This window comes from Varanus komodoensis, unplaced genomic scaffold, assembly GCF_004798865.1.
Source record: "Varanus komodoensis strain SLA01 unplaced genomic scaffold, ASM479886v1 scaffold13_3, whole genome shotgun sequence".
Lineage (NCBI taxonomy): Eukaryota > Metazoa > Chordata > Lepidosauria > Squamata > Varanidae > Varanus > Varanus komodoensis.
The window spans coordinates 8,559,934-8,587,449 of record NW_025335409.1 but is presented as its reverse complement, the minus strand read 5'-3'; the positions used below and the strand labels follow the sequence as shown (position 1 = coordinate 8,587,449).

At 43.9% G+C, this 27,516-nt stretch overlaps 1 protein-coding gene across 1 annotated transcript in view; it reads left to right on the top strand.

Moving 5' to 3' along the window:
* LMNTD1 (lamin tail domain containing 1) overlaps nt 1-27,516 on the top strand; it is a 150,905-nt gene that overhangs the window by 93,784 nt on the left and 29,605 nt on the right. The window contains exons 5-10 of the mRNA XM_044423508.1: nt 68-266; nt 5,535-5,721; nt 6,695-6,814; nt 13,380-13,579; nt 14,543-14,715; nt 18,088-18,158. Coding sequence (XP_044279443.1) covers nt 68-266; nt 5,535-5,721; nt 6,695-6,814; nt 13,380-13,579; nt 14,543-14,715; nt 18,088-18,158 — 950 coding nt within the window. The remainder of the gene's footprint in view (nt 1-67; nt 267-5,534; nt 5,722-6,694; nt 6,815-13,379; nt 13,580-14,542; nt 14,716-18,087; nt 18,159-27,516) is intronic.

Sequence of the window (27,516 nt, the reverse complement as noted above, 5' to 3'; positions counted from 1 at the left end):
TATATATATATATATATATATATATATATATGACATTTCCCTGCTCTGTTACCTTTTCGCTTAACAGCTCCCAGCAACAGCAGCTTCTTACAAAAACAATACGTTCCTTGCTCCAGCAATTCCAGCCTTGGGAGCAATGCACTCGGACAAGGTCAGGACTACATCAGAGCTTTATTTGCTGACTCCAAGAAGGCCGCTTCAGAACCAGAGGAGAAGGCAGGAAGGCCGCATGTGCCTCACGAATACTACAACTCTTCGGCATCCAGGTATTACTACGAGGTGGTGGTGCGATGGTCCCATTCAGAGACCCAAGGAAGTGCATTTAGCTCAGGCACAGCAGTCCGACTGCATTGCAGGGAAAAAATTGAATACTAGTGGGTAGGGCTGAACTGCAGGGATGGAGGTCCAAGCACACTTATTTTCTGCAAAATACATAACTCATAGTAGATCATCAGGTAATTGCCTGCACCAGCCTGTGGAGCTTGGAAAACAATTCTCTCTTCCCATCTCCAGAAGCTTCTCTGCCCCATGTACACTCTTCCTTTCCTTTCCTTTCCTTTCCTTTCCTTTCCTTTCCTTTCCTTTCCTTGTTAACAGGCATGGCCCTGCAAGCAGCGGCTGACACCAACAGAAGAGAAAAGAAAGATGGGATGTGTTTGGGGTTGCGGGCGAGTTGGCAAGCTAGCAGGCAGAGACTGGAGGAGGGCTCTGTGGATGGCTGGGGAAAATACTCTGAGATTTGCTCCTGGTTGGCTTCTGAGTTTGGCTTGGGCAAATCTTGCCAGCCTCTCTGCTGAAAGGCAGTCAATGCCAGTGCATTTCAAGCACCACTCCTGTCCTGCCAGACTCTGCTCTGATCTGCCTGTGACCTTTGAAAGAATCATCTACTATCTGTTTAGCACCATTGCTGCACATGTTGCTTTACAGTGTGACCTAAGCAAGCAAGCAAACACAGGTTCCTGCTCCAAGGAGCTTGCAGACTAAATTCTGGTGGTGGTAGAGACACCAGAAGGAAGACAGGAAAGGGAGGGACAAAGGCAATGTGGAATGAATGTGAGGAAATTCAATTGCAAGGATAAAGATGAGAAAATAAAATTATATGGATCTAGGTTGATTTCAGGTGGGAACTAGTGCTATTCATCATGTCAGAATCTGTTCTGACTCATTTTTGCTCTACTAGCTTCTACTTTGGTTCCCTTTTCCCTGGTTCTGCTATTAAATATGAGCTAACCGTAAATCCGTATATGACTGTGTCACAGGAGAGAAAGGCTAAATAGGTGGCATAGAAGTACAGTAACAAACTTCAAACAGATCGATAAATAATTTCTGCTAGGATTGATCTCATGTCCCTCCATGTACCTTAAACATTTCCCATATACATTTTCCCATCTGATCAAGAGAAAAAGCTCATGTTTAAGCTGCCACTGGAATATCATGATATGAAGAAATGTGGACAGCTAGCAGGCAAACCCAACTCAGCAGGCAGAGCTGTTATGTGTGGTTCATCAAACTAATATCCTTGTTTACACTCCTCTTTCTTCTTTATTTATACTGGGTATTTTACAGCTTCTAGATTCTATGCTAGTCAGTGGAAGGTGTCGGGCCGATTTAGTACAAGGCTTGCAGTTGTTGTTTGTCCAACCTGCCAGCACTGAGTCGCACACTTGCATGCGCCTCCAGATTAACCAGTACTATGTGCATCCAGCAGACACAATGTGATTTGCAGGTACAAGAAGTGCTGAATCGGCAGATCTAAAAAACTGAAACTATCCCCCTGTCTGTTCACCCCGCACATCCCCTGACTCAAGCAGCATTTGCGGGGCAGTGCCTGAAAGATTTGAATTTTAGTTCCACTCCACAATCAGCAACAGGAAAGAAAGTTTTGTTGGGTGCTGTTGTCAATGGCATGGATGAAGTGAGATTTAACTGTGGCATCCCACAGGGATGATTATATTACAGCTCTCTGACTAGCCAGTTAAATTAAGTGAAATTAATTGAATCGGTTCGTTGCAATGCCTGTTGCTGAAATGTCTTGCCCTATTTTCTGTGCTAATCATGTCCGGGGGATTTGGGTTGAGACTTTTTTCTGGAGCAAAGCAGGCTTTGCCTTTCTCATTTTTGATGGATGAAAGATACTTCAAATCAGAACCAATCTCCAGTTTAAAAAGTTCTTTCTAAAAAAAAATCACATTGTATCCTTTTCTCTAAGAATAGGAACAGTGCAGCAGTTTTAGACTGAATATATAGTCATAATTCTATTTCTGAAAAGTGTACCGCCTGGCTGGAAATAGAGAAGGTAAGTGTGACTAAACAGTACAAGAGGGACAAGGCAGCCAGATTCTCCCTACATTTTGGCATGATGGCCTGGTTTGCATGGCGCAACAACCTGCCATAAGTAAGTAGGCATGGTTGGCTGTCATATCATCTGAACACAGCATGGCTTACACAGGGTGGCTTGGTTTTTTCCAACAAGCCACCTGAGAAATGGGTGTTGTGGGAACTGCTTTACCCATGGTGAGTTGTTGTGTCATCTGAATCCAGATAAACAATCCCACTGCAAGTAGAGTTCAATGGCAAGCAAGGTGTGAGTTGAGAGAGGCAAAAAAATCCTTTAGTAGTCTTGGTGTTCTTGTCTGGGTCACCACTAGAATGGCGCATCTGAGTTGCCTCCACTGCTCAGCCATCTCTTTCTTTTACAAAAATGTTGCACCACAAATGTATACAGTGTTTTTCAGTAAGTATAAGTTGCATTTGCTCAGATCTGAGAAAGGGAAGAGTATCACAAGAGAATCTTACCAGGAAAGTTATAAATTCCACTTGTCCCTTTTCATGAGCAAAGATCACTGACATTGTTGTTTTCTCTTGACAGCTAACACTTTGACAGCTGTCGGGGAAGCAAAGGGAGGGGGAAAGGCTAATTGGACTCTTTCTGGGTCAGTCTCCAGGGTTGGTAGGTTTTGTTTTATAATGCAGCAAAGGCTTTCCTTTTGGGACCTGCACAAATACAGACTTTCATACTTGCACAAGTCTGACTATAAAATAAAAAGTTGGAGGATGTGCACATTGAGAACACAGGTAAATTAAACTGGAAAGCCAGTGCAGTATGGTGGTTAGAGTGTTGGACTGGGGACTCAGGAGATCAAGGTTCAGCCATGAAGCTAACTGACTTCAGGCCTGCCACAGATATGCCTAACCTACCTCACAGGGTTACTGTTGTGAGGATAAAATGGAGCTGTGTAATCCACTTTGGGTTCCTCACAGGAGGAAAAAAGGTGGCATATGTGGTGATGGTGATGAAGAGGAGGAGGAGAGAGGAGGGGGAGGGGAGGGGGAGGGGAAGAAGACGACAACAACAGGATGGCTAGTCATGGACGGCCTCCCTTCAAAGTCAGTCACAACACTTTAAAGAGACTGTCATGGGCTGTCAAATTGAGGACCATAAAAGGCAATCTGTAAAAAAAAGTGGGGGAGGAAAGAAACCACAGTGAAGCAAAAATGACATTTTCCCCATAGCGAGGATAACTATGGGGATAACTTGGCCTGCTGCAGTGTCCCCTGGAAAGACTAATGTGGAGGGAGGAGGACAGCAACCCAGCTCAAGCTCCATAGACTGTTGTATGTACCCTGGGTTGTGGCTTCTTGCCCACGTGGCTTAGTGTGACTTGTACACTCACCCATTGTGTAAATTGCATTATGCTTTTCATGGAAAGATTTACCGGTCCCTTGTCTCAAAAGTAACACAAGCAGTCATTAGTTCTGTTAACTGTATGAGGCAGGAAAATAATGCAGCCATCAGTTTCTTTTATATGTGCTTGGCAGTTTAATTCTCATTTGTTGTTGTAAGCTGCTTTTAGCTGCAAAGGCAGTGATGAAGCACCCAGAAATGGCCTATGTTGAAGATCAGTGTACATGTGAAGTGACTGTTTCTGCTTCTCCCTTGCCACGCCATGGGTTTGACTTACCATTGCACTTACCAAGCTGTGTGCGGGAATTCTTTCAGCTTTTCTTGACTGCACCAGAGTTGTGAAAGGGCATCCACATTTCCCCAAGCTTCTTCCTTCTCTAGGTATCATTGCCCAGCTTCTTTTCCAATTGCCATCTGCTGCAGCATGTGAGACAAGTTTGGCCTACTCTGGGTGGAAGAAGGGGTTGGAGGGGGCAACAGGAATAGGTAGAGGAGAACAGCAATTTTTTGAGTGAGCTTAAATTCTCTGATAAGCACTCGAAGCACATTTTTCAGCCTTTTTTAAGCTCATTCAAAACAGGAAAGTATATATTTATGCCCATATTTTTTGCAAAAGTGCACACTTTCTCTCATCTACTAAGATGTGAAAAGGGATATTTTGAAGAAAATGTGCACTTCAAGGTATGAATTGTAGAAAAAAATGCTTTTGAGCATGATCACAGATTTGGGAATTTGAGGACATTTCTTGGAAAAAAGAACTTCTGATCACGTTTATATTGAAGTATGCAAATGGAACATGTTTACATGATTTGTAACAGAAATTAAATGCTCATGCAACTCTAAAAAAGAGGTGGGATGGGATGGGGCAGGAGAAGCTTGCACCTCTAGCTGGTGTGGCTGCATGAATTTCAAGCGACAGCAACTTGAATGACTTTCATGTGGCCTCAGGACCATCAGTGATGCCACTTTCAGGTTTTGCTTGCTTCTTCAGCAATGCAAACTTCAAAAAAACTTTCTCCCCTCTTTGCAAATAGATCTTAGTTGGATTGTGTCCATGGAAGGAAAAACACAGTCACTGAGTTTTCCTTCCGAAGATTTTCAAGCACCTTCTCATCTGGTGGGAGTATGCAAGAAAGCAGCATGTGATGATTTGCTGCCCAAGCATAAGAGTACCTCTCAGTGCCCCGCAAGTGTAAGAACTGCTCATTCAGTCTGATTTCATGATTCTCACAGTACTGTGGATCAAACTGGCCCATGATGTCATCCACAGAGATACAAACTAAAAAGAAGCAACCTCTCCATATTTGAGGGCGGAGTATGTGCCAGTCTCAACTTAGCTGCTGCAAGTGTTTAATACCATGCTTGTGCTTTCAAGTTATCATTAGGCGTAGGTATTCCAGCAAAGGTGTAGGTATACCATGCAAGATTCCAATAGACAGTCAACATAAACCAATGAATTAAGTCTTGTGCTGCATTGGATTGGAGGTAGAATGGCTGCATTTCTTTAGCTTTCACTGGTTGTCTGGTACATCTTGTAACAATGATTAATGCCTAGTGTTATATGAGAAAGAAGAGCCCTGCCAACTGAGTTGCCTTACATAAATAAATGTCCAGCGATAAGTCTGCTTCCGTTTAGTGTCTGCAATTGGTTGTCTCCATTCTCCCCAGCAGTCCCTCTGCTCCTTGAAAATCATATCTGATCCTTTATTTTGCTTCTACTCAGTATTCTGACTGAGTACATTAGTAATTATTTTAATGCATTTTGATCTGAGAGTGAATGTGGTATAGTAGTTAGAATGCTGGACTCTGGGACTGGGCTAACCCTGTTCTCTTCTGTTCTTATTCTTAGTGCTGTTGGGAACCTTAAAATTGTTGAAGTTCATCCAGGTGGTCATTATGTGAAGATACTTAACAGCTCTGCTGATAAAGAAGAGGGCATTGGAGACTATACACTGCAGCAGAATATTTATGGGCATCCAATAGCGATCTTCAGATTCCCCCCGAAGATCCGAATGAAGGCTAATTCTTCAGTAACAGTGAGTGAAATAAAAAGAATTCCTCCAGTTCTGTTTGTATCACACACTAGTCCCCAGAGAAACAAACACATCAAAGCTTGACAGCCTTGTTTATACTGGAAATTGAGGTGACTTCTTCAGAAGTTTGCACCAGTCCTCCCTGGAATCTGACCCTCTGCTATCCACTAGACTTCATCTCATGCTCAGCCCTGCTTAGGACATGAGTTGAGATGAGAGAAAGTCTGTAAACACTCCTGGAAGTCCAGTCGCACAACCAACCATCTTTACCACAGGGGGTGCAGTTTAAACAAAGGCTGCAAATCACATGCATGGAAGAGGGATGCCACTTATGCAGGGTTCACATGGGCTTGCTTCCTGGTGGTACCCATGTGGATGCTTGAGATGCTGGCCAGGAATTCAGACTCATGGCTGCAAGAGAGCAGACTGGAGTTGGGGAAGCTGAGCCCAGGGAATCCAATGGATTCCCACTCTCAGAATGAATTCACTACACATCCCACATGTTACATTTGATTTCTATAAAAAGCCCTTCTAGACTTTGCTACCCATTGATGGAGTTCATATATGTTCTGCAGCCAACTGGAGAAAAGGTTCCAGAGGCAAAAATTGGTTTCCAAACAGTTCTGAAGGTATTAGAATGTTAGCTTCTTATCAAAACAATAATTTTTGTGTCTTAAGTGCATGTTGGAGAAAAATATATTGGATGTAGAAATTAAAAGTAGCAATATTCATCTGGACTTAGTCCCAAACTGCTCATTGTATGCCAATGCTTATAACTACAGCCTAATGCAGATTTATCCAACCTGTTTCCCTCTAGATGTTTGGACAAAATCCCCCACCATGGGTGGCTGGGCATGCTGAAGCTTGTAGTCCAACTCTAAGAATGGAGTTGGAGGGGAAGTCCTGTAAATCAGGGAGTGGGTTTGCTGTGAAGTGATTTTACAGTGTCTCACTTCTACTTGTTTCGTGTCTGCAGGTGTGGGCTATGAATTCTAAAATGCCTCATAAGCCACCCACAGACTATCTCTGGAAGGACATGGACAAGTTTAAGCCAGGCCCAGAGTGTACCACCATCCTCTGCAATCCTGGTGGGCAGGTAATCGTTCTGATTGTTCCCTCCCAGTTGTAACGCAGTAAGTTAGAATTGCCTCTGGTTTGATGTACTTAAATTAGGCCGTATTGCAGCAGATCTTAAGTATGGGCCAGGTATATTGTTCACACCCTTACTCCCAACTTGGTATGCACAATGAGACAATGGAAGTCCACATGATTTGGCAAAAGGGATATGAACAGGGCAGCCCCAGAATGCATGGAATACTATGTGTGGTCAGGTCATATATCACTTTGTGTTCTATACAGGTACCAAGAATTAATTGTGCATTGCAATCTCCAGCACAAACCAGCCTACCTTCCCTCTCTTCTTCTAGTCTCAGGACTCATTCCAATGGGGATGCTCATAACTCTCTGAACTCAGAGGATTATGGGCATCCTATGACTGAACAAAGAACCATGAAGGTGAAGCTTATCTCTGCACTTCTGTTTTTTAAAGTTTTATTAAAGTTTTAAGCTAATACTAAAAACATCAAACATCACATACATCGGATTTACTGGGTCAACCCCCTACTACATATTTTTTAACATTCTATAGTCAAATTCAAATCAGTTTATAGTAACTTGAAAACATCTCTAAATTTACACCAAGTCCCGTTTCTCCAGCCAATTATAAAAAAAATACCAAGTTTGACAGAAGTCAGTATCCTCTTTCTCCTTCATTGATAAAGTCAGTCTATCCATTTCTGCGCAGTCCACGATCTTTCTTAAAATCAGTTCATCGGTGGGCAGCTCCTCACTTTTCCAATATTGAGCAAATGCAATCCTCTCCGCTGTGATTAGGTGTAGCATCAAATACATTTCCTGTCTGTTAATGTCTTCCGGTATGATGCCTAACAAGAAAACTTCAGGTTTAAAAGCAAAGGGTTTTTGTAGTATTTCCTCCATCCATTTATGTATTTTAATCCAATAGTTTTTCGCATTATCACAAGTCCACCACATAGGATAAAAAGTACCCACTTTATGTTTACATTTCCAACATCTTCATCTCTGCACTACTGCTCTGCAAAGCAGCTAGATGGTTAGTTCCAAACCTCTAAGAGCAGTTCTTCAGAGGTGGAAGGAAGGATGCTGAGGCACCACAAGGATTCCTCCCTGCCCCAGGTTATAGTACTCCCCTAAGCACCTATATTCTGAGGTTCTTCCAGCCTTAGAGACACAGCTGGCCTGATTCTTTCCACTTCATCTGCAAAGGGTGGGAGAAGATGCTCCAAGAACAGGGTCCCAGCTCCAGTGTCCAAGCAGTTGGCTACCATCAGAGCAGAGACTCTGCAATTCCGGTGCCCCACCAGATGCTCTCTAGGGACAATAAGATTGCTGTCTTAGTCAAGCATCAATGAACAAAGCACTCTCTGGATTCTTGGGCTCATAATTTTGGACTCATTTTCCACAACTGCCTGAACTGTTGAAACTTGTGGAGCCTTTATACCTGTGGAATTCAAACTAAAATAACCCAACCAGATGTTTTATCTGCACTATGGTTTTATTTATTTATTTAAAAAATTTCTATGCCGCCCCATTCGCCGAAGCCTCGGGGCGGCTCACAAATATATCGATTAAAATACTATACAATAAAAATAAAAACAAGTTAACAATATAAAATAAGTCACCCTGGTCAAAGAATAAAATAAATAAATAGTATTAACAGTTAAAATGACGTTTGAATAAAAAGTTGAATAAAAAGCCTGGCGCCGAAAAACAAATAACAACGGCACCAGGCGGACCTCTCTGGGGAGCGCATTCCATAGATTGGGCGCCACCACAGAGAAAGCCCTCCTCCAAGTACTTACCCTCCTAATTTCCTTCACGGAGGGTTCCCGGAGAAGGGCCTCTCCCGCAGATCTCGGGGTGGGCGGGCATATATGGACGTAAGCACTCCTTCAGGTAACCAGGACCCAAGCCGTTTAGGGCTTTATAGGTCATCACCAACACCTTGAATTGGGCCCGGACTTCAATGGGAAGCCAGTGAAGCTGACGGAGGACTGGAGTCATGTGAACATAACGCCCAGTCCCCGTCAGCAGCCTGGCAGCTCTGTTTTGAACCAATTGAAGTATCCGGACCGTCTTCAAGGGTAGCCCCATGTAGAGCGCATTACAGAAGTCAAGGCGGGAAGTCACCAGCGCATGTGTCACTGTCGCCAAGCAGTCGTACTCCAGGTAGGGGCGCAGCTGATGGATTGGCCGAAGCTGAAGGAAAGTGCTCCTTGCCACTGCTGTCACCTGAGCTTCCCGTGAAAGCTCTGGGCCGAGGAGCACTCCCAAGCTGTGGACCTTGTCCCTAAGAGGGAGTGCAACCCCATTCAGGACTAGGTTCAATTCACCCTCTCCGAAGCCCGATCCGCCAACCAACAGGACCTCCGACTTGTCTGGATTGAGCTTCAGTTTATTGGCCCTCATCCAGCCCATTACCTCGGCCAGGCACCGGTTCAGCACAGCCACTGCCTCACCTGGATTGGTGGAAAACGAGAAGTAGAGCTGGGTATCATCAGCGTACTGATGATTCCGCAGCCCACACCTCATGACAACCTCTCCCAGCGGTTTCATGTAGATGTTAAACAGCAAAGGGGACAAAATGGACCCCTGCGGTACTCCATGGCATAGCTGCCATGGCGCAGAGCCATAGTCCCCCAGCACCACCTTCTGGAATCAGTCATTGAGATAGGAGCGGAACCACTGCAGAGCAGTGCCTCCAACCCCCAATCCCGCTAGCCTATCCAGAAGGATACCATGGTCGATGGTATCGAAAGCTGCTGAGAGGTCCAGAAGAACCAACAGGGACGCACTCCCCCTGTCCTTCTCCCTGCACAGGTCATCGTACAGGGCGACCAAGGCAGATTCAGTACCGTACCCGGGTCTGAAGCCGGACTGAAATGGGTCCAGATAATCGGTTTCATCCAAGAGTGCTTGGAGTTGTCCCGCCACCACTCGCTCTAACACCTTGCCCAGAAACGGGATGTTGGCCACTGGTCTATAATTAGTGGCCATCTCTGGATCCAGTGACGCTTTCTTCAGGACCGGTTGGACTACCACCTCCTTTAAAGGGGCAGGTACCTGACCCTCCCTCAGAGAAGCGTTAACCATTTCCAAGATCCAGATCCCAATCCCGTGCTTGGAGTTATTTATTAACCAAGATGCGCAAGGGTCCAATAGGCAAGTGGTGGGACGTACTCGTCCACATCATCAGGCCACAATAACTGAAATTCGTCCATTAATTTTGGACCAGATGGTGGCATTGGTATCTCCCCAGAAATACCAATGTTTTATAGGTTTTCTAGGTCCTCACCATTTAAGCCTTAGTCAGAATTCATGCATTTATCTCATTTATACTATGCCCTTTCTCCAAAAAGGGTGGGATTGCATATTTGGAGTTTTCAACGCATTATCCTCCTCACAACTAGGTTGACAGGAGGGCTACCCAAGCAGCAGCCCAAGTTTCCCCAGTGAGCTTCATGGCTAAACCAGCATTTAGAAAGAGATTTCCACAGTCCAAGTGCAATACCCCAGCCACTTCTCACAGTTGGCCTTTGCACTCTTTAAAAATGAAAAGCTCCAAATTCCTGAAGCTGTCAGGGAGCCCCTCCTCAGGGAAGTCTTCTCACACTGATTCACCTGCCAGTAACTTCCTGTATATATGCAATAGAACCAGTGCAGAGGGGCTGCTGTTTCCAGGGGTCTGTTAGACATGCGCTCAGTTTGTGTGAGGCACTTGCCAGGATTAATGTGCCATCACACTGCCCAAACCAAACCAAGTATGTGTTCCAGAAGGCACCCAACACTCCACTGCTTCACTTCACAGTCAGATGTGGATCATGGGGGATGCACTGCATGTCAGACGGCTTTTCTGTTTGTAATAAACTCCAGGGAAGTTTCCAAGAGTCTGTTTGCAAATGTATGCATCAAGCCTTGCCCAACCTGGTGCACTTCAGAAGTGTGGGACTTTGACTCCCATCATTTCCAATGGCCATGCTGTCTGGGAATGATGGGCATTGTAGTCCAACATATCTGAAGGGCATCAGGTTGGAAAGGGCTGCTCCATGTCAACAAATTCTTCCAGCCTTGAGCATAGCATACAACTAAATAATTTGCTATTTGTCTGAAAAAGGATTCCTTACAGGTGACCCTTTCATTCTTCCACACTTCCTGATTAGTGCATAAATTATATCAGTAGAATAAATATTTGGTCTAAATTAAGTATTTCAGAGAAGTTCTCTTACATATTTAAATTAACATTTTATCATGTGGAAACAGAGGCTGGAATCACATGTGTTTAAAAACACCAATCAGATTGCACTTATTTTTCATCCATGCTTTGAGAGAATCTGGCTGGAAAGGTAAAGTTAGGCTGTTCTGCTACCCCACAGCTTTTTAAAAAAAAAAGAATTTCTGAACATTTCTAGCAGGATGTTTTTCTGGAAAATGCTGTTTCTCCAAAAGATGTCAAAAGACAGGATCAGCTCTTGCTCTGAAGAGTGAAACGTATGCCACAAGTGGCAGATGGACAGATTTCGCTCTCGCCACCCCCAGTCTCTTGGTGCTGCCTCCAGGCTCCCCATCACTTGCTTCAGGAAAAGACGGTGCGCATCTCCTAATGCTCAGAAAGGACCCTGTAGAGTGGCAGCGTCCGCTCTTGGATGCCAGCATAGAAGCCCTTGGTGAGGCATCTCCCTGGGATTTACTGGCACTTGTGCTGGCAGGGATTGATGCTGTGGGGCCTGGGCTAGTCAGAAAGGTCCATCACTCCAGTCTGACAGCAGAAAGAAGAAACTTCTGATGCAGACAGAGAGGAGAATAGATCTGCATAGGAATCTGGGGCTAGAGGTAGCCCTCTGATGCCCCTTCCCCCAGTCTCTCCAAAAGCTTCCCTGGAGATGAGAAGCGGCATGCAATAAGCAGGAATGAGTAGTGGGGCTGGAAGGAGGTCGGCTCCAGCTGCCTGCTTCCTGTAATAATTCAGCCCTGTAAAGGGCAAAGCTGAGCAAGGCAGCTGTAGCCATTGCTGCCATGTTAATTACCTCAAATGCTCCTGCACCCTGCCTTGAGAGGCCAGAGGCACTTGGGATAGAGATGGTGGCAGCTGCAGCCACCTGGAAGGCTTCTCTTTATAGTGCTGACCATAAACTCTGCGTGTGGTGAGAATTAAAGGGAGGGCAGCATCCGCCAGGGTGGGCCCTCTGGCGGCAGAGATAGCCCACCCTCTCCAGGTCACAGGGAGATACCGTTTCCTTTTCAGCTCTAGTTGTTGCGCATCTGTTTTAAATCTGGGACGAAGAAGAGATACAAGAAAGGGAGAGACAGGAGCTGGTGGCAGGCTTCTCATATTCCCTCTCATGTCGCAGAAAGACTGGTTCTGTCCAGCTTCATCTCCACCATTTGTAGGGGATCTGCTCATTTGTTTGGATAAAAAGAAAGCAACAATGAGCTCTGGGTAGCTGCACTCTTTTTAACTTTTTGGAACAGAGGGGCTGAGCACTGCAACATTTAGTTTCCCCCTTTGCCCGGCCAGCAGATTCAGGAGGACAGGGGATATGATAGTCCTGTCAATAGCAAAGCTCTTGGTGTGCCACTGCTGCTGATCCGTAATAGAAGGATGAAGCGGATGAGAGATGGAGGGAGGGAGGTTGGGCAGGTGCAAGCCAGGGCAGACCGTGGGAATCTTTGCAGGCACTGATCCAGCTAGGACCATCTCTCCTGTCATATCACATACCCAGAGTCCAAAAGGCAATTGATGCCATGGTCTGCAGTAATTTTGAACAATCCCCCTATTTTGGTACAGGAGCCAAAAACAGTTGCTTCACTTATTAGCAGCAACTAATTCTACACCGTAAAAAAGGTTATAAAAATACTTGTAGAAGCTATAGATAATTTGGCTACCATTTCTTAATTGCCATCTTCAAGTTAGAAGGGGTTTTCTACGTGCAGCATTGAACCTCAGACTTTACTGAGGTTTCTTCACCCATTTGCTTTGCAGGAAGATTAAAGCATACCATAGTTTATAAAGAGAAAGAAAGTCTGTGGGCCATTTTCATCCTATGCCCCCCCTTAAAGGGGCCATTTTCATCTTATGGCCCCCCTTAAAGCATTACATGTATACGTGTGTCCCCATATCAATAATGAGCACTAAAAGTGTCAGATTACGCTTGCAAACAAATGAAATTTGACCCTCTGGATGCCCTGACTTACTATAAGGTACCATTTTTTGTTTAAAAAAAAAAACAAATTCCAGAATGTTCCAAATTCCAGAATGTGTTCCAGAATTCTGGGGCTACATGCAACTCACAGTCTGTGTTTTGCCCACCCCATCTTAACATGCATACTTAGTCATCTTTGCAACCTTCCAAACAGTACACAAGCATCCTCTCAGCATCCTCACAAGCATCCACTCAGCCTCACAAGGTTTTCAGCTTCTGGCAACCTAAATCTCTGCAGAAGTCAGTACAGTTCGAACCTTTTCTAATGTAGGAACAGTCTCTTCACCCGCATAACCAAGCAGGATAGTTAAAGGGTCATAAGGTAGAGAAACTCGTGCAATTATTTCTCTCTCTCCCTTCTAGGCTGTTGCTTGGTACACTCCCATTAATTGGAACCAAAAACCAAAGGAGGATGAAGGTGGCAGAATCCACAGAACCCTTATACAGCCAATTATAGGGGTCCATCAACAAAGAGACCGATGGGCAACTAGAACATTTGACAAATGGCAGGGAAATGCCAGTCAAATTTGGGCAGAGGAAAAGGAACCTGATTTCATTTTAAGGTATTGTTCTTGAATAAATTGGTTCATTGTTTCTGGAATGGTCTGCATTCAGTGCAATCCTGACCTCCATGAGGCTGCCTCTGAGGATGGAGGTGACATCTCTAAGAGGCATCTGACAGGCATAGGAGCAGAATCAGTGGTTTGGTATCTGTGCCAGAATCCAGAGAGACCTCCTGGATCCTGGATAAGAATGAATTATCCATCCACCTCTTCTGTTTAAAAGAGAGGATAGAATAATGGGGAACTGGATTGTCTGAATCTCCCAGATTTGCCCCCAGATCCCTGAAAAGCAATGCCAACAAAGAATATGGGAAGGTATCAATGCTTGCTCAGCTTCTTGGATAGTAAAGTGGGTGCTCATGATATGGCGAACTACCATTGTTCATCTTTGTCATTCTGGTACTTCAGCCATGGTGCATCGGGTCTTTAGAAACCACAAAAAGAAACAACTGTCTGTTCTGTGGCTTCTCAGTATCACCATGGCTCGTTGTGTTGTCCAAACCCAGATAACACAATTCATCATGCTACCAAGGCCAGAACCAGAGAGCAGCTTGGCAAGATTGGCCCTTTGCTGCTTTGCCAAGTGGCTGGCCAAAGAGCAGCACTGACAGCTGCCATTTTGCCCTCAGACTTCCAGAAAGAAAACTTTGTGTGAAGGATGCTCCAGTCCTTCAGTTCAGAAAATGGATTCCAGTCCAGTCCAGAAAATAGAAGCAGCAATCTCAGTAAAGTACTGGGTTAAATGCTTCAGGCAGAGAATTAAGAGTGGGGAAGGAAGTGGAACAGTCCATTTCCACCAGCCCAATTGCATGTGGCTAAATATCCAATCCAATAATGGGACAGAACAGGGGAAATCCACCCATCCTTAAGGGCCAGTGCAGGGTACAAACATCTCAGTGTACATGAACAATATATGTATATGTAAAATGTTCAAAAGTAAAATGTTTGTTTTTATTTCTGCAGAGAAGAAAAGAGACCACCCAGCCTTTGGCCTGTCCAAAATTCTTGGTGCCAAAGTCCAAGCTGCTGTACACACCCCCATTATTCCATGGAAAGATGTGTGCCCATGGGCAAGGAGGGGATGTCCACATGCAGCCAAACAAGAACACATCCAGTAAAATCTGGCCTTGACCTTGGTGAGTTAAGGAACATTACAGGAAGATGGCTCCTCTCTCTCTCTCATTCTCTCAGAGGGAGGGAGGGAGGGAGGGAGGGAGAATTTAGTGACAGTGAGGAGGAATTTAACAACAGCAATAAAAGGCAATGCTTTCTAGTGACACCTCCTTTTGCATCAGTCCTGCCAACACTTATTAGTGTGTTGGTACACGAAGTTTGCTGTTAAAAGTGTCTCTTTTTGGAAAGTTAAAACAAAACATGGAGGCTTCACTGGGAGAGATCTGTGATGTCGGCTGTGCATTGTTAATAATGCGTGTATGAAGAAACAGCTAGGATACTGTGAACATCAGGGGGATGCCAGCTGAAGATTTCGATATCTGCAGAGATATATTTTATAAGGAGATGTTGAAATTAACAGCTTGTGTGTCACAGAGCTATTTTAGGTTCAAGTAGATGAGAGCACCAGCTGGGAGGAAGCTTTGATTGCCATTGTCTCTGGAAAGACATCTCTGAGGTTGTATACAGGCATCGCTTTCTAGGGAGTAGTGGGCTTGCAGAGCTCTTGTTGCCTGAGGTCCTCTGTGAGTTCAGTTCAGCCAAACAATAAATGCTTTTAAGACCTACGCACTGATTACAATGGGAGAGTTAAGCTCTTGTATTGCTCTCTCCAACTGAGAACAATGGTACTTATGAGCATGGAAACTTATCCTGCCTTGATTTTGATTGTACTTAAGTATTAAAATGTATAAAATTGTGTCTTGCTGCAGCAACCAAGAAGACAAAACATTAGAATAGCTTTCCTCAGCTTGGTACCCTCCAGATACTTTGGACTTGGACTCCCTTCTGTCCCAGACAGCCTGGCCAATGATCAGGCAAATGTTGGGAGTTGTAGTCCAAAACCATCGGAGGGCACCAGCTTGTGGAAGGCTGCATGAATACATTGGAATGCGGGTCACCTGCAAGTCAGTGTACAGTTGACATGAAAAGGTACCCACAGGCATCCATTAGATTAATTTCAAAGCCCCCACGCTGAGGTTTTTTGTTTTGTTACCATTTCTCTGAACATACTGGATTAGCCTCAATAGAAAAGGTGTCAGTATGGGGAAAATTCTACTACACATCATACCTGCTTTGCCTCCTTCAGCAGTGAAATTCTCAAGGCCTCTAACAAAGAGGAAACATATGGGAAAAGGCATTTCCTCAGCTACCTTCTAATCCGCAGGTGCTACCTCTCTGGATATTTTAGCCTACAACTCCCATGATTCCTCATTATTGACTATGCCAGCTAGGGTTGATGGGATTTGTAGGCACAAACATCTGGATAGTGATATATTGCTCACCCCTGCTCATTCTAAAGCACTGAGGGTTTCAAAGATAATTGGGCTCTTTTAATAGTGCTCTCAGTACTCTAAGATTAGAGCTCTTGTAATATGACACAATAATTTACTGGGCTTGCTGCAGGCTGTAATTGCATGGTTGCAGCTCTGTTGCCTTTCATACTTATTTGACATTTACCCAGAGTTTATGAAGCTTGATATGCTCTGTGCTGCAGCTTTCCCTGTTGGATGAGAGGCTGTTTTAATAGCCATGGCAAGACTTAACCCATGCTTCATTTTCTAACAGATGGTACTGTTGAAGCAACTGTTCATCTGGGAACAGTCACAAAATAGATTGCCATTCCAGAATCCTTCTCTAATAGGAAATGCTTTTTAAGTGTAGGGTGCCACTTCAAGAAAATTCATAGCATTGGTGTGAAATGCATATGCAACGGTGCCTTGGATTGAGGCATTGGCCTACCAGTGAATTACGCCACACTTGGGTAGCATTTTATTGTGGATGTGAGGAAGTCGTGAGGGCACAGCCAGGCCCATCACACCCCTTCCTGTACTCTTGCATTGTGTAGGGGTGGAATTAGGTGTGGTGGCAGCAGGGCTGTTAGCTTGCAAACATCCTCATCCTGGGGGCACAGAGTATCCAATTCCATTAAAAAGAGAGTGAGATTCATTCTGTCTTCCATTCTGTCTTCCAACATAGCCTCTTCCCCATACCATTTGCATCAGCAAAGACGTGAGATCAGAAGCGAATGATGATGGAAAAGGGAGGTGTTGCATAAAGGCACCATGGACTGCTGTCCAGTTCTTGTAATTCTGACATTTACTCTTCTTTGGGATATTGAAAAAAGCAATGGAGACAATGCAGTCCATGTCAAGTACTTCCATCCCATGGATTTAACTGGGCCAAGAGAACTGCAGTATGTGATGGGCTTAGGCAAGTGGCAGTCTCTCAGCTTCCCCTTCTCCCATGGGGATAATAATGCTGAGCTGCCTTGCTGGGTTTTTATAACATTTACTAAGAAAATATATGCCAAATACATTATCTTAGTAAATAGGATAATGTACATAATACACTCAAGTATGGTATTGTATTTAAACATCCATACACTCCTAAGAGATCAGAAAGGTTTAAGGTGCTTAACTCATTTCATCCTTATTATGAGCTAACAACAATGAAATTCTAGAATTGCTTTGCTGTCTGATGGAAGATGTAGACATTTTTCTGGTGAATTTTCATTGAAACCTTTATCAAATTCCTCAATATTAGTGTAGAAGTAGGTCAACCAAAAGATCATAAGCATTGTGCTCTTGTGGTTGACCTAATATGAATTACAGAATTTTTATTGTGGTCAACATGACTGACCTTTGAGTGTGCTTTTCCATATCAAAATTTATATGGTAAATATGCCTCTCATCCAATAATAAATGAAGAAGTGCAAGCACTGTTCCTCCTTTATTACAAAGCAAGGGATTTTACATTGCTTGAAATGCATGCTGTTTTTGCCAATAATTGCCTGACAGACTAATGATTTTTAAATTTGTGGCCGTTGATATTGATATTTTCTATTAATATTATCATTATCATCACATTATGTTACATTACACTTACAATTACATCTTGCAAGGAACTCGAAATGGCTTACAAGGTTCTCCTCCTCTGTTTTTCATTCTCACAACAACACTCTGAGGAAGATCAGGCCTCTGCCACTGGGCCACTGAAATCCAGTGAGCACCAGAACCCAGATTTCCCAAGTCCCAATTCAAAGCTCTAACCACTAGGCAACACTAGCTCTCAATACATATATTGCACACCACATCATGTAATTGGTGCTCAAGAAAGCAAAAATCAACAGACATATAAAAGGAAAGCTTTTTATTTAGCTAATATTTAAGTATTTGGAATTTTGTAAAATTATTTCTGTTTTTAAACTTAGTTACAGTATTAGTCTAAAAGAAGGATACTAACCTAGCACATGCAAGCATGCACACATCCACACTGTATTTCTTTTCCATTTAAATTGTAGTGTATAGAAATTTTATTTTGAATTCTCTACACAGGAGGTAGCAAGAAGCCAGCAGCAGGAAATTGTAACAGAAAAAGCAGAATAAGGCCAACTCGATCATCTGGGGTGAGTAGAAACAGCAAAACTGTGGCGATCATTATTGCGGCACTGGTGTAAGCGATACTTTGCAGAGCAATATAAGCACAACAACAGAGTCCTGCCCTGAGGAGTTCACAATCTAAACAGATGGTGGGTCAGTAATGAAGAGGGACAAGTAGCAAATGCGTAGAGAGAGAGAGAAGGCATGGGAGAAACTAGGGTAACAAAGGGTGAGTGCGAGCAGATGCAGTTATGCTCACACACTTTGGACTGATGTCAGTGGGGCACAAAGACTAAAGGCACGAGCCAAAGCCTTTGCAGAAAAAGTAAGGTTAGAGCTGTGGCTTGAAGGACAAGAACTGTGGCAGCATGCAGATGTCCAAGGAAAGAGTTCCAAGCATAGAGGGACAGCGAGGAAGAACCGATGGAAATGTCAAAGCAAGTGTGGGAGAGTGGAGGGTGGCACCATTAAAGGAACTATGGTCACAGGCAAAGATTCGGCAGGATTTGGAGGAAGAGGGAAGCCATGCTTTGTGCTGTGGAAAGCCTTAAAGGTTAGGCCAAAGAGACATTGGATGCAGAGGCGGATGGGAGTCCATGAGGAGGTTGCTGGAGGCAAGGCCTCCAAGGGAGCCATTAGCCCAGCAAAGATCCAGACAAGAATGGGAACCTTATAAGCCCATCGCTAGGCCCTCTTCTTCATGGTCTTCAGCTGGGTCATCTCCTTTCTCCAAATACCAATTCTTGAGTGGACCCTGGTGATACTGGTAGCCAAATGGATGCTGCTGTGGCAATTCTGGGCTTTCCACTGGCTGCCTTCGCTCTTGAGGACTAAGGGGCAAAGGAGGAGAACTGACCATCAAACAGGGCTTGGGAAGGTGTTGGAGAATTTATTGAGGGGCTCACAAGTTGCATTTGTGAAAAAGAGCTCTTCAGGTCGCCTTTGCCCCGCTGGGAATTCCTTCTGGTCTTCAGTTTGAGAAGGATTCTTCATGGAGTCCCAAGCCCACATTTCTCCAGGATCTGAGTCAGATACAGCCCTCTCAAAGGAAAGCCAATGGAGGGGAGTGAAGGAGGGAAGTCTGAACTGGAAGAGGGAAGTCTGAACTGGTCTGAACTGGAAGAGATGTGATTAGTATTTGAATTGAGACAAAACATGTCAACACAACTTAAGATACCATTGGATGTGTCTGGCAAAGTAAGCTCAAAGTTTGAAATACGTTTGTCCTTAAGGAGCTTCGAGGTGCTTCTTTCTTAAAATGAAGAGTTTTTAGCCCCAGGTTACCAACCACCAGGCTTTCTTAGTAGGCTCTGATGTAGCTGGCATGGCACCCATTCACATCTATTCATTGCTGTGCTGCTTCAGCACTTTTGAACCCCAGTACCCAGATACTTTCCTGTTTTTGTTGCCACCACTTTCCATGGTTGACAGGGATTGTGGACTCCACACAACTGGTTTTCTGTGGCTTTGTGGGTAGGACATGTGTGCTCAAGAGGAGTATATATAGGTTTATATTATCCTAACCAGAGTGATAAGGACTCAGCAGCAAATTTCATGGCTGAATAAGGATTTCAACCCAAATTCCCCTAGTCCATCATACATAGGACACATCTCATTCTTTCAGATGTGTGCTGTAGGGTCAAACTAGGAGTGCCTTTACTGGTGGAAAAATAGGATTTCCTCACTGTGGAAGTGCGATTATATTTGTACTCTGAGAAAACGTGGTCTCTTTCCCCTTCCTCTGGACATTATGGATTGTAGTAGTGTATGGGACATCATTGTGCAAGGATCACAAGTGGCTGTTGTGTGATGTATATAATATCACCATCAGTTGAAAATGTGTGGGCATTAGAACTAAAAAGTTATGAACTTTGACATTTGAAATATGGTTCATTAATTCATTTCTGTGCCACTCAATAGCCAAAGCTCTCAGGGCAGTTCACAAAAACATATTGCACAAGTACAGTTATATAAATGGCTAATAATAACATACAATACAAAGAACGTAAGTTTCACTATACAGAATTTAAAACAATTTAAATGACTAAAGCAACTCCAGTGCAAATTGCGCCTTTTAAAAACAGCTGACGTATCTCACCGTATGCCATGCAGTGCCGGGGAACAGAGGTGAGTCTGCACCACTGGCATTGAAAAGGTGACAGAATTGGCACCAGGTGGCCTCAGTGGGGAGATCAATTGGGAGGGCACCACTGAGAAGGCCCTCTTCATTGTTACTACCCTCCAAGCCTCCCTTTGAGGTGGCACTCTCAGGAAGGCTTCAGATGTAGCTTGTAGCAGTCAGAGACATTTCCTTAGGTACTGCAGTTGCAAACTGTATAGGACTCTATAGGTAAAAATTTGCACCCTGAATTTGGCTTGGGAGTAAACAAGCAGCCAGTGCAGGCAAGCCAGAATTGTCCCATTTATTAATCTGGCTGCAGCAGATATGTTGTGAAATGGTTAATATATGCAGGTATATTATACAGGCAACACTCAGACAAACGTATCTTAGCTTAATAATCCAAAATCTAAATGTGTCCATTCTTGACATGCTAGGATCATCCAGAAAATCTTCTGTTAGTCATGGTTTACCATTTCACCAAACTGGAAAACTATGGCTGCCAAGTTCAGAACAAGGCAGAATTTGTGCTTCCCAACAAAAAGCTCCAAGCTAGTAACTGGTGGATCTTTTCTGCCTTTTCCTTCTCCAAAGATTTTCTGCAGTAAGAGAAAAGAAGAGGTGGTGGGAAAACATGAGAAGGCTGTGAGTGGAAAATGATAGTGTGTAGACTGTCCCTAAAATTTCATGAATGAGGTAGCACAGTTGCTCCACAAACTTCCTCTGGAATTCCCTTTAAAGTGCTTTTCAGATGAAATAGGAATGTGCTGATTGAAGACTTCCTGGCTTATCACAGCACACCAAGAGGGGCAGGAAGGAAAGGGGCAGCATAAGGACAGAGAAGATGAACAAAAGACTTGAACTCTGGAGGTCAAGCCATGATGGCCTGAGCTGGACCAGACTGCCAATTTGTAGGAGGCAGTGTATGAATGGGTTTGAGGCTCTGTTGTGTTCAGCAACTGGAGGGCCAACTTTAGTGAGGCTCATTAGCTGGCTGGCCCTTTACACTGTCACACCCATCCGCAATGGCAGGGCAGTGGGGTGGGATGGAAAGAATTGCTTTTCCGAGTACAAGACCAAAGAAGTAACACACTCTCTGCTTGCCGGCCTGTTAGCCATCTGGCCACAACTGCTACAGTTTCATAGGCCTATCCAAGAACTGGCTATTCCTAGCAAAGAGGGAATGCTTGAAATGTTCTGACTAAGCAGAGGAGGGCAAGATTTGGTTGTGGCAGCAGGAGAACCAGGAGCAATACTGAGGGTCTGGTGGAGGGAACCAATGCATGGAGAGTAGCCAATATAGCAGCACTTAGTGACTGATTTCCTCCCCAGCCAATCTATTTGTCAGAATTGCTGTCTTCCTTGAGTATACCGATATGATGAAAAGCATCTCTGGGGCCATACATTTCATTATGATTCTGAACAGATTGAGAGAATCCGGAAGGTACTGATTTTTTTAGTTAAATTAAATGGCCTGATTTTTACATTCATTTTTCCTTTGAAGTGCTTAATTGTACGTGTCTGTCAACATTGATATGTGTTTCAAACCTGAAACAGAGGATTAGTGCAAGTATGAAATAGCTCCATCTTACAGACTGAATGTTAGTCTTTTCCTCTGCAAAGCTGTGAATTCTTATATCTTTCTGTGCTAGTATTAGTGACATTATTGGCCCTCAGGTAAATTATTATAGTATTTAATACTCTGCCATTTAAATATGTTTAATGCACTTGGCAAAATAATGCTTTTGAATAGAAACCACTTTCTGTTGTAAGTGTAGTCATGTATTTACATACAGAGGTCATTTTTCTTGTGTGCACTTGCATTATCATGCTAGTGAATCTGGAGTCTCATTGACTTCTTGCACATTATAGGTTTCATATTATAAACATTAGCTTTCTGCTCCACCTAGTTTCAGAGGGCCATTTACTTGGCAGGTGGAGAATTGTAGGAAGACTTTTTGGGGTGGGGGCATAAAGCTCAGTGTGTTCTTGGGGGCCACAACCAACGCCCTGCACCAGCCAATGCCCAAGTCTAGCCGAGTTGTCAGTCTGGCTAATGGAAAAATAACAAACTATACACATTAAACTCAGGTGGAGCTAAAAAGAAAATACAAATAGAGTATTGGAGGTCATAAGGAGTACCCCAAAATAGGAGAGAACAACATTAGATAAAATCAGGGAAGTTAGGGTTCATTTTCGCTGGAAGCACTGCCACACCACACTGCTGCCACTATAGCAAGACCATGTGATGGCTGCATGTGCAGAAGTCTGCACGCATGCTCTGTGTGCAAGCTGAAGGCAACCCATGTGAAATGCCAGGCTTGAGCACACCCGTGCTCCTCTCCTCCCATACGGCCAAGAGGAGAAACGAATGAGCATGCCCGTGCACCTTGCCTTTAAATTAAATTTTAGTTGGCTCAGCAAGCCAGCTTATTTAGCAGTCATCTAGTTTATTTTAAACCATGGTTCATATGTAATGACAAGCCAGAAATTGAGCAAAGTTAAATGGAATGCTGGTTTATTCCTCACTCCGATTGCATAGAAAAGATCTAGTGTTTCAGATGGAGTCTTCACTCAGATGCTTCCCTGCTCATTCCCACATTTCTAAACCATAACTTCAGTTAGATACAAACCCTCCCACTGAGTTTTTAGATAACCCTGTAAATAGTTGCAGGCCAGCTGGCAGCAGCTTTCAGAAATCTGGTGCTTGCAGAGTTTTCTGCATGTTGTTAGCTGTCGCTGCTCATAGTACAGGACCTCTCATTGTCTGCAGTGACTACCTTGTTAGAACAGGCCAAGCAAATGGAAGAAACAACTTTACTGATCACGTTAATGTAATTTTGCTTTCTTTTTCAATACAAAATCAAATTCACCTGCTCTGGTCTCTCCTCTGTTCTCATTGTCCCTCCTTCTGCACCTCTCTCAAGCCTTTCTTCTTTCCCCTCATGTTGCTTGATGAGCTGACTATCCTTTTGCCCTGGTCTAAGCTATTCATATACCCATTCACACCCATCTCCTAGTAGCCATTTGCCCTCCTCTCCAGAACATAATCTCCCAAGCACCTCTCATATCTTCTTCACTGTATTCAAGCATGCAACTTATCCCTCCTCTTAAAAAAAAATCCTTGACCTGTCTTTCCTCTTCAGCTACTGTCCCATCTCCATTTGCCTTCAGACTACTGGAATGTGTCTTGACTTCCTTTCCACTCCACTTTTGACGCCGCCCCCTTCCATATGAACAAATGGAGTCACCCCCCTGACTGTGCCATCACAGTAATCCTCGTTGAACTCCTCACCAACGGAAGGTTTCCCACCACTGTAGTTTTCATGCTTCTTGACCTTTCCTCTCTCTTTGCTACAACAGATCATTTTTTCCTGCTAGACTCCCTTGTATGCCTGAGATCTCCAAATTGCTGTCCTTCAATAGTTATCTTTGTGGAGGTCTTTCACTGATACCGTAAGGGATAGCTTTATTTTTCCTCTCTTTCTTGCGTCCTCATGGAACTTCCTTCTTGGTTTTCTTCTGCTGCTCCTCTTGCTCCTCCTCCTATTTGTGTATCTGACATCTCCATTGTGCTTGGATGACTTCATCCAATCCCATAGTCCTCAGTACTGCCTCAGTACTGTAGTACACAGCTCTCTCTCTCCCCCACCCTTCCATTAACTGTCCACTTCCTCCCAATCCTGAATCTCTGGCTGCCTTTTTGATGTTTCTGCTTGGATGCTTTCTTGTCATCTCAAACTCAGTATGCTGAAATATGCTGAGGACTGGTCTTTTCATCTTTCCTCCATGTCCTCCTCTTCTCATACATTCTCCTTATCTATTTACAGTATTATCATTCATGCAGGTGAATGGACATGTATCCTTAGCTATATCTTTGGCTCCCCTCTCTCTCCTTTTTACACATTCATGCCAATTCATATTACTTTGTCCTGTACAACACCACAAAAATACAGCCCTTCCTTTGGGTTTCCTTACCAAAAATTCCACCCCCCACCCATGTCATTTCTGCTGAGAGTATTGCAGTCTTTTACGCTTTGTCCTTCGATAGGATGCATTCACATGCCACGCAAACCCACCCTGCAAATAAGCCACAGTGGGCTGGCCTATGAACAACCCATAATAGGCCCTGCAGCCAGTCAGGCTCAGTGGGGCTTGCTCAGCCTGCTCCTTTCACCTCCTTCCCTTTGGTTCTCATGCAGGTCTCACAGGTGACACTGCAGCTGCACCAACTGTCTCCACACTGAGATTGCAAGATTCTTTGGCTGGCTGCAACTTTTTCCCCTGTGACAATCTTTTTCCAGAGAATGTGGAAGCTGGCTTGACAGCTGGCTCTCACAATCCCCAGTTTGACACCCGCAGATAGCTCTTTCTGCATGCCCAAGCAGCACTTTAGAGTAGCTGGCAGCAACTGAGAGACCCTGAAAAAATGCATGCACAATGTGCTCAAACATGTTTGGTTTTGTGTTTGTTTTTTAGTTGCTACACTACTCCAGAGACTCACAGTTGGCTTGACTGAGACAGTGTCCTGGATGACACCTGCTGCCAAAGTGCAACAAATGCCAACCCTGGACATTGCCCCAAGGAGGCTCCAATTAAATTTCTGTCCCGTTTGGTTTCTCTTGACAACTGCCAAAAGGCAGATTGTTCAGAGAAACTGAAAGAAATGAACAATCTGGACTCGTAGAAGTGTATGTGTGTGTGTGTGTGGGGGGGTGATTTACGTCTTCTTTGAAGTGAAATCCTCATCTCAGTTTTTTTCAGTCCAACAGTCTCCAGGATAAAACACATTTTGCACTTTTTCCTGGGATTTTAGCTGCTCAGGAAATTTGTGCCCCCCCACCCCTTTAAAAGAGGCTTTTGACAAAGCATTGGGTGGCTTTTGACTGGGACAAATACAGCCATATGTCCCAGTCACCAAAAAAAAATGCTGTGTTAAAACCTTCATTTTCAAAGAGAACCGATGGTACGAACCTGTTTGCAGACACTGAATGCTAGCACAAAAGGAAGGAAGGAAGAACGGAAGGCAGGACAGAAGGAAGGGTCTGCTACTGAAAGCCTCTCCAAGGTGCTGTTTGGGAACTTTGAACGAGCTGTCCATTGCTGCCAAAAAGCAATCATGAAAGCCAGCTGTCAAAGGCTAAGCATGTAACCAAGTCTAAGCATGTAAACCTGTCAGGCTTTTCAGTGGCATATAAATTTGAAAATAAATAAATAAATAAACGATGGCAACAATAATGTATCCCTTCCTGATTCACTATGGTCTCCTCTTCCCTTCCTGTGTTCCCCCAACCCCTTGCACTGAATGTTAAATTGTAAGCTGCTCAGGGCAGGATCTTGTTCTATTTTACTTTGCAAAGAACCATGCATTAGATAGTGCTGTATTCATATATTATAATCAATAATGATAAAGGAGCTAGCATTTCTGTTGCTCACATGACTTAAAAATGATAAGTGGCATTTCCTCTGTTCCCCCTGCTATGGCTTCACATCTGTGCCAGACAGATGATGAGCAAATAAACCACATGTTATCTGAATTGCTTTGTGGGTAACAGACTGGAGTTTCTTGATCAGGTTTCCAGGGGACTGCTGCTCTTATTGCATTAAGTGCGGCCCTCCGTATCTGTTCAAGAGACTGACTGAGCAACAATGAATAGGAAAATCTATGAATAGCCCATTGAGAAGAACTTGTCACATCAAATTGAAGGCCCTGTTTATACAATACCTGAAGCAGGGGGTTGCTGTCAAGCATGATTACTCTGATGTTTCAGCTAATAATGTCCACGGTGTTTGTTCATGCAGCTAGGGTGGATTGACACCTGCTTCAGAGGCAGTGGTGCTTGGCCACTTGAGAACAGCTGTGAGATGGCAGTTCTCATGCTGCTGTAGGTGACAGAGGAACAGATCCCAAGTCAGTTCTCATCTAAACAAAAACAGAAGCCCAGAACCCCCATCCCTGGCAGCCTTTCCCCTTCAGTCCCCTATCCAATGAGCTCTTCACAATCTTGTTGCCATTTTACTTTTCCTTAGGCGGAGAAAAGACTAATATCATGAACCATGGGAGGCCCCAGGTTGAGACAGCCCGTCACCTGCTGTTAGAATATTGCACGGAAAGAGAGCTGCTTTCTAGAGCAACTTGGTGGTGTAAAAACATTTTAAAAGGACAATTGAGATCATTAAATTCAAAAATCAGCAAACGAGGTGCTATTTGGGGTCAGGTGCTTATCATTAAACAAGTAGGGTCAATAATGAGCGCTAACCAAAATGTCAGATTATGTACAAGGGGGGACCCCCAAAAACAGGAATGTATTTATAAAAAAAAGTCATGTATTTATTTTTACATGTTCAGTCTTCAGTCACCTTCAAAGTACTCTCTGTTTGATGCAATACTCCTATTCAGACTTTTTTCCACTGCTCAGACTTTAAGCAATGCTTCTGCCATTTTTTTGTTCCACCTCTTCCATATAGGCAAAACGTTTCCCTTCAAGGAAACAAAAAAAAAGTTGCACGGGGTGAGATCGGGTGAATAGAGAGGGTGGAGGACAAGGGTCATGCCACTTTGGGTCAAAAACTGCTGAACAGTCAGCTGAACAAAATTTCACTGCCACACGTTGTTCATGTAAATCAGCCATCACAAAATAGGCAAATGCATTGAAAGAGTCTCCAAAGAGTCTCCACTCACTGCAGCCTCTCACAACAATCCAGCTGGGTACACTGATGCTGGTGGATTTACAGAACACTCGCCTAGTGAGAGAAGATAATTCCTGATGTTTTTGGGGGCAGTCTCCCCCTTGTATATCTATCTAAAATTATTTCAGGGCTATCTTTTGCTTGTCAGCTAATGAAAAACACTAAGGACATTTTGTCATAAGGAAAAAAGGACATTTTGTCTCCTTTTAAACTCTTCTAGCTAGAGGTATTCCATCTGCCTTTGCCTATTTATGGGAATGATGTGCTATGAAAGGAAACTCAAGATACTTTTTCCTATTGAAAAAAATAGCCTTCTGCATGTTGTCAAGAGAAACTAGATAGTGGGGGCATGGATTTTGGGTCTCTTCTGACCAACATCCAAGAAATTGTCCCAGCAGAGCCTTGAAATGTACCCAGTTAATCTTCTGCAAATGAGGACATTTGTGCAACTACAATTAAATAATAAGCAAAATGTACACATTTTTGTGCGCATGCACACACGCAGTCACTCCATGGTGGGCACCCCTACACAGGCAGTATGTCACTGGGGCTGCATGTGGCTGCCCAGAGAGGGA